The sequence below is a fragment of the Dasypus novemcinctus genome, chromosome 2, assembly GCF_030445035.2.
Source record: "Dasypus novemcinctus isolate mDasNov1 chromosome 2, mDasNov1.1.hap2, whole genome shotgun sequence".
In the NCBI taxonomy this organism is placed as follows: domain Eukaryota; kingdom Metazoa; phylum Chordata; class Mammalia; order Cingulata; family Dasypodidae; genus Dasypus; species Dasypus novemcinctus.
The window spans coordinates 54,624,830-54,642,516 of record NC_080674.1 but is presented as its reverse complement, the minus strand read 5'-3'; the positions used below and the strand labels follow the sequence as shown (position 1 = coordinate 54,642,516).

The 17,687-nt window shown below is 39.4% G+C and overlaps 1 protein-coding gene across 2 annotated transcripts in view; it reads right to left on the bottom strand.

The window, feature by feature from the left end:
- SNX18 (sorting nexin 18) overlaps positions 1 to 17,687 on the bottom strand; it is a 112,044-nt gene that overhangs the window by 81,987 nt on the left and 12,370 nt on the right. The window contains exon 2 of one of the 2 annotated variants that reach the window (XM_004483481.5): positions 4,112 to 7,672. The exons of the other annotated variant lie outside the window; for it this stretch is intronic. Within the exon in view, the coding sequence (XP_004483538.1) occupies positions 7,419 to 7,672 (254 nt within the window). The 3' untranslated portion in view covers positions 4,112 to 7,418. Of the gene's footprint in view, positions 1 to 4,111; positions 7,673 to 17,687 lie in introns of those variants that run through there. 2 annotated transcript variants of the gene reach the window in all.

Sequence of the window (17,687 nt, the reverse complement as noted above, 5' to 3'; positions counted from 1 at the left end):
GAGACTAGAAGTCAAAAATCCAAGCGTCAGCAGGCCAGGCTCCTTTGAAGCCATCCTCGCCCCTTGCTCACTTCTGACGGTCTGCCCACCCTCCCTGACGCTCCTTGGCTTGCAGCTGCAGCCCTACCCCTCTGCCTGTTGTCCCACGGCCACCTTCTCCTGTGTCTACCTGTTGTCTCTTTTCTCGGTCCTTACAAGGGCCCCAGTATATTGGATTAAAGACCCACCCCACTCCAGTATGACCTCTTTTAATCTAATTCCATCTGCAATAATCCTATTCCCCAGTAAGGTCATATTTACAGGGACCAAGGGTAAGGCTTCAACATATCTTTGTGGGAGACGTAGTTCCACCTATACCAGCATATAAATACGCATGTGAATATATTTCCCTTTTACTCGAAGGGTAGCATGTAAGATATTGCTCTGCCCCTCCCCCTTTTATTCATTTAATTTTTCTCGGGAAAATTCTATATATAGGTATATATAAAGAGCTTCCTCATCTTGTTTTTGTTTCTGTTTTTTTTTTTAATGACTGTAGTTTTTAATCTTCCAGATAACTGTGAAATTTATCATGCGACCAATTCTCTGTCAGCACGAGTACCCAAAAGGTCAAGTTTTCTTTACGTGGATTCTAAAATAGAAGCCATTAACAAGTACCATAGCAGACGGCACTTTGCAAGAAAGCCCTTTTTTCCCTGGAATTACCGGCTTCATTTTCACCTTAGATATTTTGGTTCATATAAAGAACAGAATCATGACATAGTTGCAGCCTTGTACTGAATATGCAGTTAGTACCCAGTTACTCCAGTTGGCCAAAACAGGGGCCAGGTGACAGAGAATACAGACTCTCGCCACCAATCGATACGCTGAACCGCCATCAGTTTTAAGTTGAACCTAATATTCTAAATTCTAAACTGTACTCTGGTTTTTAAAGAGCTTCCCAAGGAAACCATTTTGGATCAAAAACTAAAAGTTGGCATTTTATAAAAGGTTACAGTCCACAAAGTGGAACAGGCTGTCTCACTAAACTTGGTCTAAATTAATATTTGGTTCAAGGCTTGGTTGCTCCAAAAGCCCTTCAGGAGAGCGGATGTGGCTCAGGGGCTGAGCACAGGCCCCTGAGAGCCACAACATTCAGCTTCCTGGAGTCACTGCCTGATGGTCATTTACATTTTCTCTGTAGCATGAGGTCATGAGATACCCAATGCTAGGCCTACTGCCCCTCTTTGTCCTAGATCTTACATATGTATTTTTACAGTGTGAAAGCAACAGAATTCAATAAAAACATTATTAATTTGATAAACAAAAAACAGAATTCTTAGCTATCTTCCCCAGATAGTCCTGGTAAGAGCTAAAGGACAACTTTCTAAAAAATATTGGTACTTAGAACTTCAAAGCAATGTAGGGAGCCTTACTGAAAAGGGTTTTTCTCTAGAGAGATAAGTCCCTACCTACCCCAACATCAAAGGAAGCGGGTAGGGCAGAGATGGGCAGGGGCACCAAGGCCGTTGCAGGAGTCTGTCCTTGGCAAGGCTTGATCTGGGGCAGTAGCAGATCAAGGCAGGTGGACGGCGGAAGTGACGGGGTTGAAAACAGAAACCCCTGCCTAGCTGGCACCCAAATGTGGATTCATTCATCTTCCATGAGCAGCTGAACATGAAGTTATTATTTAAATCCTTCCTCTTATCCCTTCTCCTATAATCCCAGAGGATCTTTATTGTGTTCTTGCTCTTGTCATGCACTGGGCTCTGAGCTTTTCATTTGTCACGTGATCCTCACAGTATTTCTGTGAAGGGGATACTCTCAGATGAGAAAACAGGCTCAGAGAGTTTAAGTGACCAGCCCAAGGTCACAGAATGTTTGGGAACACAGCTATCATTTATTGACCAGCTACTTCTGTAATTTTTACCACTTACCCTGTTTGTTAGAGAGGCGATATTACGAAATGATTAGGCATATGCACAAGGACTTTACATGTCAGTTACCTTAATACCCTTAATAATTCAAAATCTAAGGAGGCCTATCATACAATTGAGGAAATGGAAGTTAGAGATGGACTGGTGAGTTGCCTAAGACTGTACAAAGTGTGGTGAAGCTAGAATCTGACCTAGTTTCTGGATCCAAATTGTTGCCTTTCTCTGATATCCTGGACCTGCTTCCCAACTTGCAGAGAAGTCTGACAACTCAGCAATGATTACGTCCTTGGAGCCATTTCCTGGAGTGACTGAAAACTTCAACTATTGGAAAAATAGGGTCTGATGCATCCGGCTACTTTGACCTTGGAAATCATTTCCAAGTCAGGCTGGTGGGCCTCACAGTGATGGAATGCCACCTCTCCTGAGCATTTCTAAGCCCTGCTAAAGGTGGCCTTACGAACAAGTGGCCTTGCCCTTGGCACAGTTCTGGCACAAGTTCACCCAATGAAGTTGAAGTGCCTTTGACAGGCTGGCTGATGGCGCAGTTCTGGAAGCCCCATCTCTGCCACAGGAATAACGAGATTAGGACATTCTGGGATTGGGATCAAGGAGGAAGAGATCATGATCCCTGGAAAGGCTATAGCCACGTTAGTTGCAGATAAACTGCCACGCCCCTCAGGGGCCTGAGTCGGCGGTGACAGAAGCTTAGCTGCCCCCAGAACCCTAGCACAGCATCCTTCTGTATTCCACCCAGAAGCCTCCTCCACTCCTCAGCCTCAGCGGAGCTTACTACCCAGGAATTCCATTTTCCCACCTGTGGCCGAGTATTATTCATTCCAGCTAACCCCGACCAATAAACTGGAATTAAATGTTTGACCTGACCTCAGTTCCTGTGGTCCTGCCATTCTTATGACAAATGTGCTTGTATGCATGGAGATGGAGGGTGGAGAGAAGGGAAAACCAGCCAGGTTTTGGTTCTTTTCCCTTTCCCCCTTGATAAAAGCATTGGAAATTCCCACCTGGTCTGCTTCCCAGTCTATGTACGACTATAGTCAGCCTCTTCTGGTAAGAGACAAAGCAACCCATCACATGTACAGCAGGAGAGGGGGTGACAGGACCAGGTGCTCATCATTCCTAGCAGAAATAGGAGCAAAGAGCAGATTTTGAGAGGTTCCCTTCACACCTTCATGCCCAGTGCCTGAAGAACACTAGAATCTCTATGAATCCAACAGGGGGTCCTAGAGCAGTTGTTAGGATTTCCAAAAGCAAGGAGAGGGCACGCAGTGAAATCCAGTTTAAAAAGCATAGGCTTGAGACAGATTCTAATTTGAATCTTGACTCATCACTTAGTTCCTGTGACCTTGGGCAAAGGATACTAGACTTCTCTGACCCTTTAAATTCATCTATAAACTGGAGATGGAATCTTCTTTATAGGGTTGTTGTGAGGACTAACTAGCAGATAAAGTTTACAACCATGCCCTTTCTTCTTTCTCATAGTGGAGCAGGTGTCTACTACTGGTCCAAGCAGACTTATGAATCAAGAGCTGGCTTGGGGAAAGCAGACGTGCCTCAAGCGGTTGAGCACCTGCTTCCCACAAGGGAGGTCCTGGGTTCGGTTCCTGGTGCCTCCTAAAAAAAACAAAAACAATCAACAAGCAAAACAAACAAACAAAAAACCAACTCAGGGGAGTCGATGTGGCTCAGTAGTTGAGTAATGGCTTCCCATAAACCAGGTGCCAGGTTCAATCCCTGGCCCCCAGTACCTCAAAAAGAAAAAAAAGAAGTTGGCTTGGCCATTTTAGATATATTGGGAGATGCTGAGAAAATATGCCAAAAAGAAACAAAAGAATGAAACAGATGTAAAGATAGGCAAATACCGTATTGCAAAGCCCCACAGTGAGGGCATTCTTGGTTCCTGGTGGGACTTTAGTCCCTGGTGAGATCCGCCAGGTCCTGGCACCCACCCACTACCCTTTTTATTTTGGCTTAAAGACTGGTTTGAGCAGGCTGCCCCAGTCTCTGACAATGGACTAGCCTTGGACAGAGACAGAGTATGAAGCACTTTACTTAGGCATCTACTATGTGTCAGATACTGGACTCATGGTAGCTATCATTTCCAAACATCTCACTCTCCACTGCTATCTGTTTAATAGTTACTGATGTTGCTACGAATATAAGTAGATACACAATGGGACTACTTGAATGGCTATGATTTTTAATTAATCAAAAGAAGCACAAGAGTTTCATGAACAATTTTCATTGGCAACTGCAGATGGAACCTTACTACTCTTTTTATCCTATCTTTCAACATTAAATAAATGCATCCTTGACTAATGGAGAAAAAATGATTTTAATACTCCATTGAAGCTGAGAAATAAAGCAACTTTCATTTATTTTTTAAAAGATAAACATGGCTGATCTGCACTAATCATAACATACTGAAGGAAATAAAACAAACAATACTCAACATTTCTAGTTGATAAATAAATACCCGGTTTTACTTATACTGTTAGACAAAGATAAAGTTAGAAATGATAAAATAACTAATGCTTATTGATTTAAAGGTATCAAATATGGTATCTGATTCTGAGGAAATGAAGATGTAAATGCAGAAAAAAGTCTATAGCAATGGATTTAATAAAGAATGACATTTAAAAGTCTATACATAAACTTACATAACTCAACTTCACAGACTAAAATATATTTCAAGTCCTTAATTATGAGAACAGCAGCAAAACTTGTAACAATTTAAAAATAGGCTTTTAAGTATCTGCTGTATTGTTATGAACAAATGCAAGACTCAACTGTACCAGGGAAGCCCAGTGAAAACCCTAATTACTACTATAATCCCAATTCCTACTGCACTAACTTCGTGTTTCACTTTCAAATGTGTTCCCTTAGACTGGGTACAAACCATATCGTCAGACTCAACAGCCTAGAAGGGTAAAGGGGTTACAATGCCAGGCTTGTGGAACCAGTCTTGCTGCATTCCAGTTACAGCACATAAAAGACCCCGCCTCTAATTAAAATAGTGAATCCGGACTGGAAAGGATGCCCTCACATTACAAATCCATCATATACCAGAATTCCAAATTACAGAAATAAAGACGAGTAATGGCATGAAGGGCATGATAGTTTATTTTAAAAAATCGTCCCGCACTGATCGTGACGACCAGCACACACATCACGATGGCTTTCCTCTGGGATATTAACAGCACAGCATTGTTGTGTCCTGAAACGCTCTGACAGGACCAAGAACGTTTGAGAAATAAAGATCTTAGATGAAAATGAATACTAATAACTCTGGTGTTCTACCTCACAGAATTAATGTAAACCCCTTATGAATCGTGGCATTAGCATGTAATGCAGTTATGGTGAACAAAGGTTCTCCTAGAAGTATGCAGCATGAACTTATACTTCCTTGTACTTTGATCTTCAGTTTTTATCATTTAAGCTATGTCCACTCTGGCTAAAGCACAATCATACTAGACCTCAGATAATTTCCATGCTACCAACACACAAGTTTAGTGGTTTTCTTTTAAAACAAAACAAAATAAAAAACTTCAAACCACCATCAAAATAAAGAGGCAAATAAAAGTGATTTTCAAATCATTTGAAAAGCATAGTGCTTATTTGTCCAGTATAGACTCAAACTTTAAATTAAATGCTATATAGTCTAAGCTCTCGCAATAAAATGAGCATTTTTATGTATATGGGCCTTGTTTATAGAACTGTATTTTGCAATCAAGAGAAAAAGTAACTTTTCAGAGGGCAATGTATTTGGTTATGTGTCCACTTAACTGTAGTAAAGATAAAGCTACACCCAAATGTGGCTCTACGGTATTAAGTTTTGACCAAAGGTCAAAGTGATAATAATCTAGTCTTAAAAATACAACCCATATGAAGTTACTTTTTAGAAATTAAATGTGCTGTTATTTATTTCAATAACCTTTTTGTTTTTGTCTATCTGCAAACTGACCTAATCTATGTGACTCACCAATATTTCAAACTGACCTCTTTACTTCTGGGTTACCATTTCAGTACCAAAGGATTTCTGAGGCAGTATAAATTTGACTTCATAAAAACAGTGGATACTTTAACCTTTCAGTGACAGTTTTTAAATCTGTAAACTTAAGGATCACATCACTTAGCTCACCAACTACTAAGACATTGAGATTTTGGCAGTTCAAGCCAGATTCTCTTTGTGCTTTTTAAATTAAGCTGCTATTGAATCTTTTTGGTATTTACCAGCCATTTGTATTTCTCTTTTAATAATAAAAGAATATATTAAAAATAATTTTTAAAGTCAAATGTCCTGGGGGCTTATCAACATTTTAAAAAAAAAACCATAGTATAAATCATTTTTTTCTTTCAGTATTTGGAATAGTAGATATTATTTCTGGTCCCACTTTAGATCAACCAACACTACTTTTCATCACGTATAACACTGAATTTTACAGACATCCCTGAAAAGTTTTTGATTAAGTAAACGAGTGAATCACAGTGGAGTCTCAATCAGTTAACAGTATAGATTCATTTTTTAAAAAACCAAAACACTGAATACTGAAAGAAAATCTTCAAGCTGAAAAAAAAAAAATTCTAATAACTAAAACCAAGTGTGTATTTTCATTGATTCTGTACTTGTATCCCCTGATTGATTAGACTCTTCTCCATTTTAAAAGACATGTTTGCTTAAATCTTCACACCAAGTTTCAGGACACTTGAGTGAAGAGGCTTACGCTACATAGCATCTAAGGGAATACAGTGGCACCATTTCTTTCCTTTACAAAGAGACATCAATCCAAGATGACCACCAAGTCTCACTTCTCTACTTTTGCCAGCATTTTATCAGGAGATAATAATACTTGCTGTGCAAACTGATGACAGCCGACACAACCCCCACCCTCGGAAATAAGAGGTTGCCATCAGTTTGCTATTATATGCACTGGCTTTTCACTCCTTCGATCATAAAAGTTGTGGTTTACATTTAAAAAATAATTAAAAAGAGGGGGAAAAAATGAAAAACCAAGAGTCTAAAGGCACAAAGTAGCATAGCTGCTCTAGTAGGAGTTTGTAAACAGAGAAAAGGTTGAATTTAGGTAATCCCAAACTATGAGAGTAAAAAGGCATCCACAGCAGGCTTTTATTCAGCCGGCTTCTTTGAGACCCTTCATGGGTTTTGAGGTCTACAAAGTATGCACTAAAATACCCATACTTCAAAAAGCAATAAGGCAAATAGTATAATCATTATTCCAAAAGTTACAATGGTAGTGTAGGCATACATAGTATAACTTAGTTACAATGTGTGGTACTGTTTCTATTACATAACCATATTAACTGTTTCTTTCCTATATAATTATATATTCAGCTGGGTTTCATTTGAACACAAAACCATCCTTGTACCACCACTTATACTTGGCAATAGGTCTTTGATAGCAGTTTTTATTCTGCTAGAGAAATTATCCTCAAACTGAAAGAAGTTCATAAATCAAGGTCCAGTCCTTAAACACTATCATATTTGTGGAGCGCTTCTTCCAATTTCTGGGTCACTTTTTGAAAAAATATTATTTGTTGTTGTAAGAAATGCTGCATCTGTGATTTAAAGTCTCTTACTCGAATTTGATGGAAGTGGTGAATTTCAGCCAAAGTGGCAAAAGAAATAGTGTTACAGCGATCTTGAATGCCATCAGCCTTTTGAACCTCCATTTTCCCTTCTTCCACGTGTCTCCTACTCTCCTTTACTTTGGTAAGAGCTCCTGTAGTTAAAAAATAGATAGATTGATTAAATAAATAAATAAACACATCTCCCAATGACATAGCTACATAGTAAGAAGAATCTTCAACACTGTAAATATCTGCATAAACTATTTTAAAGTCCTTTGGAATTACTTGTGCTTACCATACTACTGAGTACCTGCAGTATTTTCCAACTCTTCCAATAGAAATACCATACATAACAGATAACAATCTGCAAGTAATTGTCTCTAAATACAGACAGGCCAAGGAATTCTGCACTTTTCACGTTCTTAAGGGGAAAGGTTGGACATTATACATACATATATGAATAGAATTAAATATTAAAACAATTGCCCATATAGAATGCAAACCCACTTCCTCAGAAAGTCTCACTAAAGAATTAATGTATAAGAATATCCCCCTGATCCAGGCTCTGAAACAAGTTAGCACCAACACAGGCTGTGTTTGGAAAGCAGGCCATGGTCTTGGGGGGTGCTTGGCCATGTTCCTAGTCTACAAGCGGAGGCCGCCCTCCCCGTGGCCAAGCCCGTGTCACAGTGAATGCTCAGCTGAAGTGCTCTGCACATACAGTCCTCAACAACCAAGGGGTGACTAATGCATGCCTGGTTCTGAATCCAGACTATCAGGAGACCCATACCTGGAGGATTAGGGTCTTGTGAAATGAAGATTTGTTACCCCTTTTTTTAGGACTGCAAGGATCAGTGAGTTTGAAGCCTGCTTTTTTTTTTTAACAACTTTATTTCAAATTCACAAAAATAACAGAAAAAGGCAGCTCAATGAGTTATGGAAAGGTTACTCCTTTAAAAAGTTCTTTTTCAGGCACTTTTATCTTATATAATTCCAAATGCTAACTCAGTTGTTCTTCCAGTGTTCAGAAAGATACACAGATGAACACAGATTAAATGATAGTCAAGATCTCCTTATTAATGAAAAAAAAATGAAGAGAAAAAAATGCCTAATCGTATTCATATCTCACAAAACCAAACCCCATAGTCTGTTTTTACCTGTAGAATTAATATGGCACCAACTTTGCTTTTGCAACAAAAACATTACAATGTTGTTAACTAGTTCATAACTACATGTTTTATTTTCCCCATGTATCACATTCTTAACGCCCTGTAATAAAATATTCCTATGTTTATATTAACCACAATCCTCATCTGCTTCCAAAATCATTGTTATACACTCCTAATATTATCCTTCAGCTGTCCTCCAACACTCATCTTCCTATTCATTTCATCACAATCACATCCATAAATCAGCGTCTGTTACATTCATTACAATGTGTTACCATCAATTCCAACCATTACCACATATTTCCATCTCCCATCAACCTACACCATAGTCCAACTCCGTAAGTCTACTCTTTGTATTTAGTTCATATCACTGAGACCAAATATTTGTCCTTTTGTATCTGGCTCATTTCACTCAACATAATAATTTCAAGATTCCTCTATGTTGTCATGTGCTTCCCCAATTGATTGCTTCTTACAGCTGAGTAACATTCCATTGTATGAATACACCACATCTTGTTTATCCATTCATCAGTTGACGGATATTTAGGTTCCTGTTTCCATCTTTTAGCAAATATGAATAATGCTGCTACAAACATCAAGAGCAAATACCTGTTTGCCTCCCTGCTTTTAGTTCTTCTGAATATATTCCTAGTAACGGGAGTGCTGGATCATATGGCAGTGCTATATTTAGTTTCCTGAGGAACTGCCAGATAGTCTTCCACAGAGGTTGCACCATTTTACAGTCCCACCAACAGTGAAGGAGTGTTTCTAGTTCTCCATGTCCTCTCCAGCACCTGTAGTTTCTGTTCTTTTAATAATGGCCATTCTGTATGGTGTGAGATATCTCATAGTAGTTTTAATCTGCATTTCCTTAATAGCTAGTGACGCTGAACGTTTTTTCATGTGTCTTTTTGCCATGCAAATATATTTGCAGGGCTGGGATGGGGCACCACCCTGGCAGGTGCCACATGAGGGAGAACCTCCCCAGAAGCACAATCATATAAAGATATAAAAGGCCAAGGATATTCAGAAGTGGCAAACATAGGAAATTTGTGGGTTCTTGGTGATGACTGATAACCGGTTCAAGAACTCAAATTTCCCAACTCCATTTAGTACTCTTTCTGCTAAGAGAAGACAAGATAGATGAGTCCAGGACACCTGGCTTGGCAGTCTGGCAGCATGGCAAAATATGGAAGAAACACATGCTTTGGTTAGTTTTTCTTTATATATATTTTAACAAAAGATAAGGGTGCCAATACTCAGTAAGCTAATTATCAAGGCTAGTTTACCAGTTTACTGACTGGGAGCTAACAGAAAAAATATGACATCTTTGAACTGCTCAAAAGCTATACCTAGGAACAAATAGCCAAGGTGTTTAAATACTTGGAAAATGATAAACAGAACTACTCTCTATCCCAAGAAACTTCCCTCTACCCTACACCTCTCCTCACTGTGCTTCTATACTCCATGTTCTCTTAAGATGAAAGTAGGAGCAATAGAAGTAATATTACAAACATTGGTTAGATGTAATTGAAATAGTATCATTAGAACTAGAATTTGGTTTTTGTTACTAAGGGCTGTGTTCTCACAGTTGATTTGGCAACTCTAAAACTAAGAATTGTACACATTTCTAGATTTCATATATTTTCATACTTAAAATTTAAACTATCACAAGAAAAGCAGAGCAAAAACTTCAATCAGGTTTAGCATCTAATGAGTGGTAAGCTGGAAAAAGAAAACTACTGGGGTGGAGTTAAATAATTTATACATTTGATACTTCTATGATTCTTTGAAAAGTAAAACATTTTTGTAGCTGCTTAAGAAGCAACTACAGAGATAGAATATAACCAGACGCAGAGCTGTAAGGAAGCATTATAGCAACTTTTAAGCTCTCAGCTGTGCTACATTTTTCACCAAACCCAAGAAAGAGTGAAAATAAAAGCTAAAAACATTCAGACTCTAAAGAACAGAGGGACTACACAGTTTTATCATGGAATCAATACAAAAACAGGCAAAGGTTTTCAAAAGCTTTACTTGCTAAGTGGCTAATTTAGGAGGAATGTGGCCCTGCCAGTCCCTTCGCCTCATAAACATAATATTGCCACATTGCTTTCAAAACAGAAAAGGGAAACAAGTAAGAATAAGGGATGGAAATTATACAATAGAGTGTAAGGTGGAAAGTGGTCACTGCTGAGATAAACAAAGAATCCCATAACACTCATGGATAGGGCAAATGTCTTAAAAGAATACATAGGTGTGATCCCAAGGAAAAACATTTTAGGATGGGGTGTAGGTACAACACACAAACTGTTTCTTGGGCTAATAGAAAGATATTAGCTGTATCTGGAATAACATATGGTCACACTAGGATTTTTTTTTTTCACCCAACCCCACCCCACTCCTCCCACCTCAACAACCTCTTTCATCATTGTGGCACATTCACTGCATTTGGTGAATACATTTTGGAGCACTGCTGCACTGCATGCACTGAATGTACTGGGTTATGGCAGGGTTTATAATGTCCAGTATCTGCCCCTGCAATATCATTTAGGACAACTCTAAGTCCCAAAAATGCCTCCATATCACATCTCTTCTTCCCTCTCCCTGCCCTCAGCAACTACCATTGCCACTGTCTCCACATCGATGACACAGTTTCTTCAACTGCTAGAGTCACAATAGTTCTGTAGTAGAATACCAGTAAGCCCACTCTAATCCTTATTTTATTCCTCCATCCTGTGGACCCTGGGATGGTCATGTCCACTCCACCTCTAAAAACAGAGGGGGCTTAGATCCCACATGGTTGATGGATGCAATTCTCCTGCTTGCAGTTGTAGGCACCCTTGGTTCGCTGGTGTGGTGGCTTACAGGAAATTGCCGAGGAGAGGAAGGTTGTGAGTCACTAAGATTTTATTATGAAAAGAAAATGTAGGCAAGTATTATATTTTGAGATTAAATAAGGGGCTGACAATACAGAACAATGTGAGTATATTCTTTGAAGGAAAAAACCAAAGTACTAATGTTTCTACTTCAGAAGAAAGTATGATTTATAAGAAGGTAACACATGAAAGAGTATAGCCTCCCTAAGCTATACAACTGAGAAATATATTCTCCAAATGTATTTGAAGCACAGGAAAACTTAAAGTGAGGCAATGCTCATTCTGTGGGATCATGTCAATACTGTGATTCCAAAAGGCAAAAGTAACCCGGATGCCCTCCAAAACTGCCCACCAAGGCTTCAGCACATTTCAACGGCTTCTCCCTTAGCAGAGCTCTGAGGAGGGAGGCAGAAACGCTCATGGAGATTCCCCACTCAGAAAAGGGCTTTTAAGTTCAGAATGAATTTTCAGTTGAGCACTCAATTTAATTACTAATTAAAGTTATAGACAGAGAATTAGATTAGTGGATATATATGGCAGGGGAAGGACAGACGGACAGAGAGTTGACTGCTAAGGGGTCAGGGGCTTTTCTTTCTGGAGTAATGAAAAGGCTCTAAATATTGATTGTAGCCATGAATGTACAACTCTGTGATTATACCAAAAGCCACTGAATATACACTTTAGATGGACCGTATGGAACGTGAATGTCTCAGTAAAATTGCTTTAAAAAAATGTATTCCCACCTCTCTCCTAACTTTGTTCTATGTATCTGATCACTGTCAGTCATCTTGTATAGTTTTAATTTTTTTAAAAGATTTATTTTATTTACCCCCTCCTCCCTGCCCTGCCACCCGCACATGCTGTCTGCTCTCTGTGTCCATTCGCTGTGCTTTCTTTTGTGCCTGCTTGTCTTCTCTTCTCGTCTTCTCTTTAGTGGGCATTAGGAACCTATCCTGAAACCTCCAACGTGGGAGAGAGGCACTCAATTGCTTGAGCCAGCTCAGCTCCCTGGTTTGTTGCGTCTCTTATGTCCTTCCTCTGTGTCTCTTTTGTTGTTGTGTCATCTTGCTGTGTCAGTTCAAGGCATGGGCCAGCTCTCTGCGGCGCGAGCCAGCTTCACCTTCACCAGGAAGTCCCAGGAACCGAACCCAGGATCCCCCATATGGTAGATGGGAGCCCAATCACTTAGCCACATAGTTTCCTGACTGTATAGTTTTTAAAATAAGCTCAGGCTGGAAGAGCAAAGCATGAAATAACTACAACCTTGTTTATAATACATAGGTATTCAATTTTTGAGGGATTATGTTAACCATGTTTCGCAATGAATACAAAATAATTGAAACAAAATAATATAATCATATGATAAGGTTCCTTAATATTTCCTTATTAAAGGGCTCAAACTCAAATATTAACTCATTTTATAAATTAAGATCCAGGAAGTGAGCACCATTTTCAAAAGTGTCCATTATTTACGCAGCATGCCATTAAATAATTTCCATCTGTAAAACTGGTTCAAGAAGCATTTCAATGCCTTTTTTTTCCCCCTAGAACCAGAGTAGTGAGGCTCTGGTGTCACTGAGTCAATCAGCACATATGAAGAACCCACTGCAAGCTGAGCTAAGCACACTATTATAGCAAATGCAGTTGCATTACACACACTATACTATATAATTTTCTTCCTTCTGATTTTCAAGGAAAAATAATTTTTCTGGCAAATTGTGACCCAGCAGAGTAAGACAAAAAAAGAGAAAAGGAGAAGAGGAGAGGAGGAGAGGAGAGGAGAGGGGAGAAGAGGAGAGAAAAAGGAGAAGAGAAAAGGAGAGGAGAGAAGAGGAGAGAAAAAGAGGAGAGAAGGCACTTTAATGAGGGTAAGCCCTAAACTCTGTTTAAGAAGTTGTCTAGCCCCCCCCCAGAATTTTCCCTCTTTATGCCCTTCTCTTCCATTTCCTCAGGGCCCCAAAGGACTCGCTGGTTTTTCAAGGTGCCTGCAGCCTACCTGGTGTTGCAAAGTTCTGAACCTGAACTTTGCCTTCTTTTCCTCAACCAAATCTCTTCTCAGAATGTTTTGTTCCTCCTCAGACCAATTACACAAAAGGCCCAGTCACTAAGCAACAGGGATCCAAAGACTACATTTTCTCTCTTTAAAAAAAAAAAGAAAAAACAAGGCACCTTATTTCATTTTGAAATCATAAACATGCCAAAAATGATAACTACACTTTCTGTCAGCCTAGGTAGTCCCCAGAAAGCCGAAGCCACGATATGTATGAAGAGCAGATGAGGATACCGGCTGACGGGCAACAAGGACAGCTGAGTAGAAGCAGTTCAGGACCAGAGTGGCCAGCCTGTTTTTCTTCATTCCCTGTACTTGCAAAACGTTAAAAGAAAATGCTAATTTGGCCAATGTGGCCTACTTCCTTCTTATCCTCTCATCACTGGTATCCACACCCTCTCCTCACCACCTACTCCCCATTAACCTCTTCCCCTCCCCTTTCCATCCCCTCTTTTGGTCTCTACCTACTTGTTGAGTGCCCTTTCTCTCCTCTGCTCCAGTTTCTCCTTCACATTCTTTTCAGTAAAACTTCTCAAAAACACGAAGGCCAAAATTCATCTCTGCAGAGGTAGGATGGCTCAATCCCGGCAAAATAATCACAGGAGCACCTGCCTAGCACTTTGTTCATCTCATTTTCTCCTCGTTATCCCAGAGGGGAAAGCAATTATTACCCCCATTTTCAGAGGTGGAAGCTGAAACTTAGGGAAGCTAAACATTCACCAAAGGTGCAAGGCTGCAAGTGAACCCCGGTCTGCCTGACTCCCCAACCCGGGTGGTCCCTGAGCACCTGGCCGAAGGGCTGCTTCACCCATCGGGACCTCAAAGCCCCAGGACCAGCTTCAAGACACAGGACCCAACACCCACACCCCCTGCCTAGTGGAAGCCAACAAGGTTTCAGGGATGAGCAACTACTTCTAGGCCCTCGAAATTGTATTCTTGGACTAAGTTATATTTAGTGGGCTCCAGGTATGGACCACATTAAACTCTGGAGTATGCGAATAGGAAAATGAACTCAAGTCAGTGAAAGCAGTTTTCTGAAGGGGACAAAAAATTCTAAAAGTCAAGAACCTCAAAAACCAAAGACAAAGTATTTAAAATTCACTTTAAGAAAATAGTTTAAATAAAATTTAATTGAAGTATATCATTCATACATGAACAGACATAAACAAGCATATAGTAAAAGTTGTGAAGTTACAAAATGAACATGCATATCATCATAAGGGGCTCCCATATATCACCCCAACACTAATACCCCACATTGTTGTGAAACATTTGTATAAACATTTTTGATGATTGCATAATGTTCTGTCCTAGGAATTCATTATGGAAATCCATAATTTACCAAATTGTTTCCCTATACGAATGATTAGATTGTTTTCAGTTTTTCACTACTAAGCATAATGGCACTGTTAAGTTTTAATTTGGGATGAAAGGGTAGAATTCCAAAAGAAGACCAAGGGATGGGATGGGATGGGGGTTACAACAAAGAAGCTTCTTTAGGTAAAGGGAAGAGCAAGTGCACAGGTAAGAAGAATATGACATCCTGAGAGGGCAGAAGATTCAGGTAGGGGTGAGGCAAGAGAGATATGAAATCCAACAAGTAAGAGAGCCAGATCACAGAGGGCATTGTATATATTCCATGCATTCCACTTTATACAGTAGGAACTTTGCAAGATTCTTAAGATGAGACAGACAGCCTTTGTAAGGCTTTTAAAATTGGTGAGTAAATTTCTCACATTTTTGTTTCAGAAAGATTACTCTAGGAGTTAGAGTGTCAGGAACTGTGCACACAGTTAACATATGAGAACCTAAAGTGATGAAGAAGGGACGGAAAAGAAATAGAAAATGCACTTTTAACTTATACATATACTAAATGGCAAAGAGACCATTAAGTCATTTTAAGAGGGTCAGGACAAGAATATACATTTCAAAAAGAAACAATAAACTTGGTTGCTTAAAGACGAAAAAATTAACCATTTAAAGAATTCAGGCTTTTGAGTTTAGTTTGACCCTGAAGATGTAATAAGAAACAGTTTGCTGTAGGTAAACGTAAGTAGCACTTAGTTTGTTTCAGTAATTGCCCAAGAGTTAAGGGCAGAAATGAATGAAAATATTCACTGAGTGTAGACATCTTTAAAAGTATGATAACTTATACTCACAATACACATACATCCTTATTACTCACGTTGTTCCAAAAATGAAAAGAAGGAAATTACATGATTATATTTCTTGTAATTTATTTGGTAAGACAAGTTGTACACTGCTAGGAAATTCTATACAAGTAAGGGTCTTGTGTTTCAGCTTATACTGAATACTAAACATTATTGATAAAATGACTAGGGTGATAAATTCAAGAGAGTTCTGTAAACACAGTGTACTTTTATTTCAGAAGTGTTTTTGGATACAGTGGTGGAAAATGTTGATTTGTTTATGCCAAGCAAATACAGATGAAGATCTGAGAATCTGAGAACAGGAACAAAACATGTATTGTCCCTTTTCTTAAAGATTTTATACTCAGAGTGTTATAAAATGAAGTAGAAAGAATATCCTTGATAATCATGGAATATAATAAAACTTCTAAAAATAAGTGATTTGTAAAGTAAAATCCCTATCATGATTTAAATTCAGAGAAAACAATTGATGCCTGAGGTCTACAGTTCACAATTTCTAATTTCCTAATTATATCGTTACCTGCTATGCATGCATGAAGATTGTACTTTACAAATAAAGTAGCATTAGATACATTTGCTAGCTGTCAGCACCTTGGGTTTGGTTAACCCTTCGTTTCATAAGACTTTTTTCTGTTGCGAGAGAAGCATGAACTTTGCAAACCACCTTTAAAGTTAAAGCCTTGGTTTCTTCTTTCTGTGTAGCTAAAGGGAGACAAGCTAAAGGGACTCTAACAGACACTGACAAGGCTGTCTGTATGGGCCAGGAAGGGACCGAATTGGTACCAGCTCTTTATAATGTCTAGTTTTTAAACTTTAGTTGTAATTGTAAACTTCATTGTTACAAACTGCTAAACTACTGTGGTACTGATCCGTGAGCAGCACAAGCCTTAACCATTTCTCCTCAGTGCGAGTCAGAGGATTTTATACTAGTAACCATGCATCTCTTACAAAGGTGCCCCCACTGTGGCCACCACGACGGGCACGCCACATCCCTGACCAGCGCTGAGCCTTGGGAATGACGCTGAGTCAGCTGTTCTCAACTTAAGCACGGCCCTCACCCCGTGAACTCCTGCTAACTCATGCAGGCAGGTAGCAGATGTCCGGTGGCTATGAGTCCACTCTGGCCACACCTGGACTTCTTAGAATTAGATCATAAATAACCAACTAAAGACAAAACAAAGTACTGAAAACTATACATAAAGTTTAAAGTCTAAGACAGAAAACACAAAAACTTACATACTACCCTTGCTGACAATATTTATTAATACTTAAACATGTCTCACCACAGATAATAAGTGGCTTTTGTGAAAATCACAAATGCCAAAATAATTAAATGCAATAAGAGGCCCAGAAAGTAGGATTTTAAGACTCCCTTCAGCTCCAGTCTTCATGTTTCCTCTGAATTCTGCTCCTCTTCTTAACCTATTTCTATTACTGGCATTACCACTTCCTATCGCCCAAACTTAAACCTCAAGGGTAATACTTGCTCCTCAGGAAAGCTGGCCCCTCACCAAAGTCCTGCCCATTCTACCTGGTTGGTGTCTCGAACTCAACCGCTGCTTGCCCTCCTGTCACAACCTGTTCACTCTGCCCGCGGCCAACAGGACCAACTTCCTGAGCACTGCCTTGGTGGACCAGGCCATGCAAAAGGGAAGGCACCTCCAGAAACAAAGAAGTAGTTTATCTGTCAGTGCTCCATTCCTCATTTGTAATTAAGGATAATAAAAATGCTTACCTCAAAAGCTTCTGTGACATTTAAGGTGATGTAATGAGTATAAAATACAAAGCACAGTGCCCAGCACATAGTAGGCCCTCAAAACACCTGAGCTATTTTTATGATAGTTAAGATGTCACTGTTCAGTTTAAAGTCTTCAGTGGCTAAAGAGAAAACTCAACTTTCT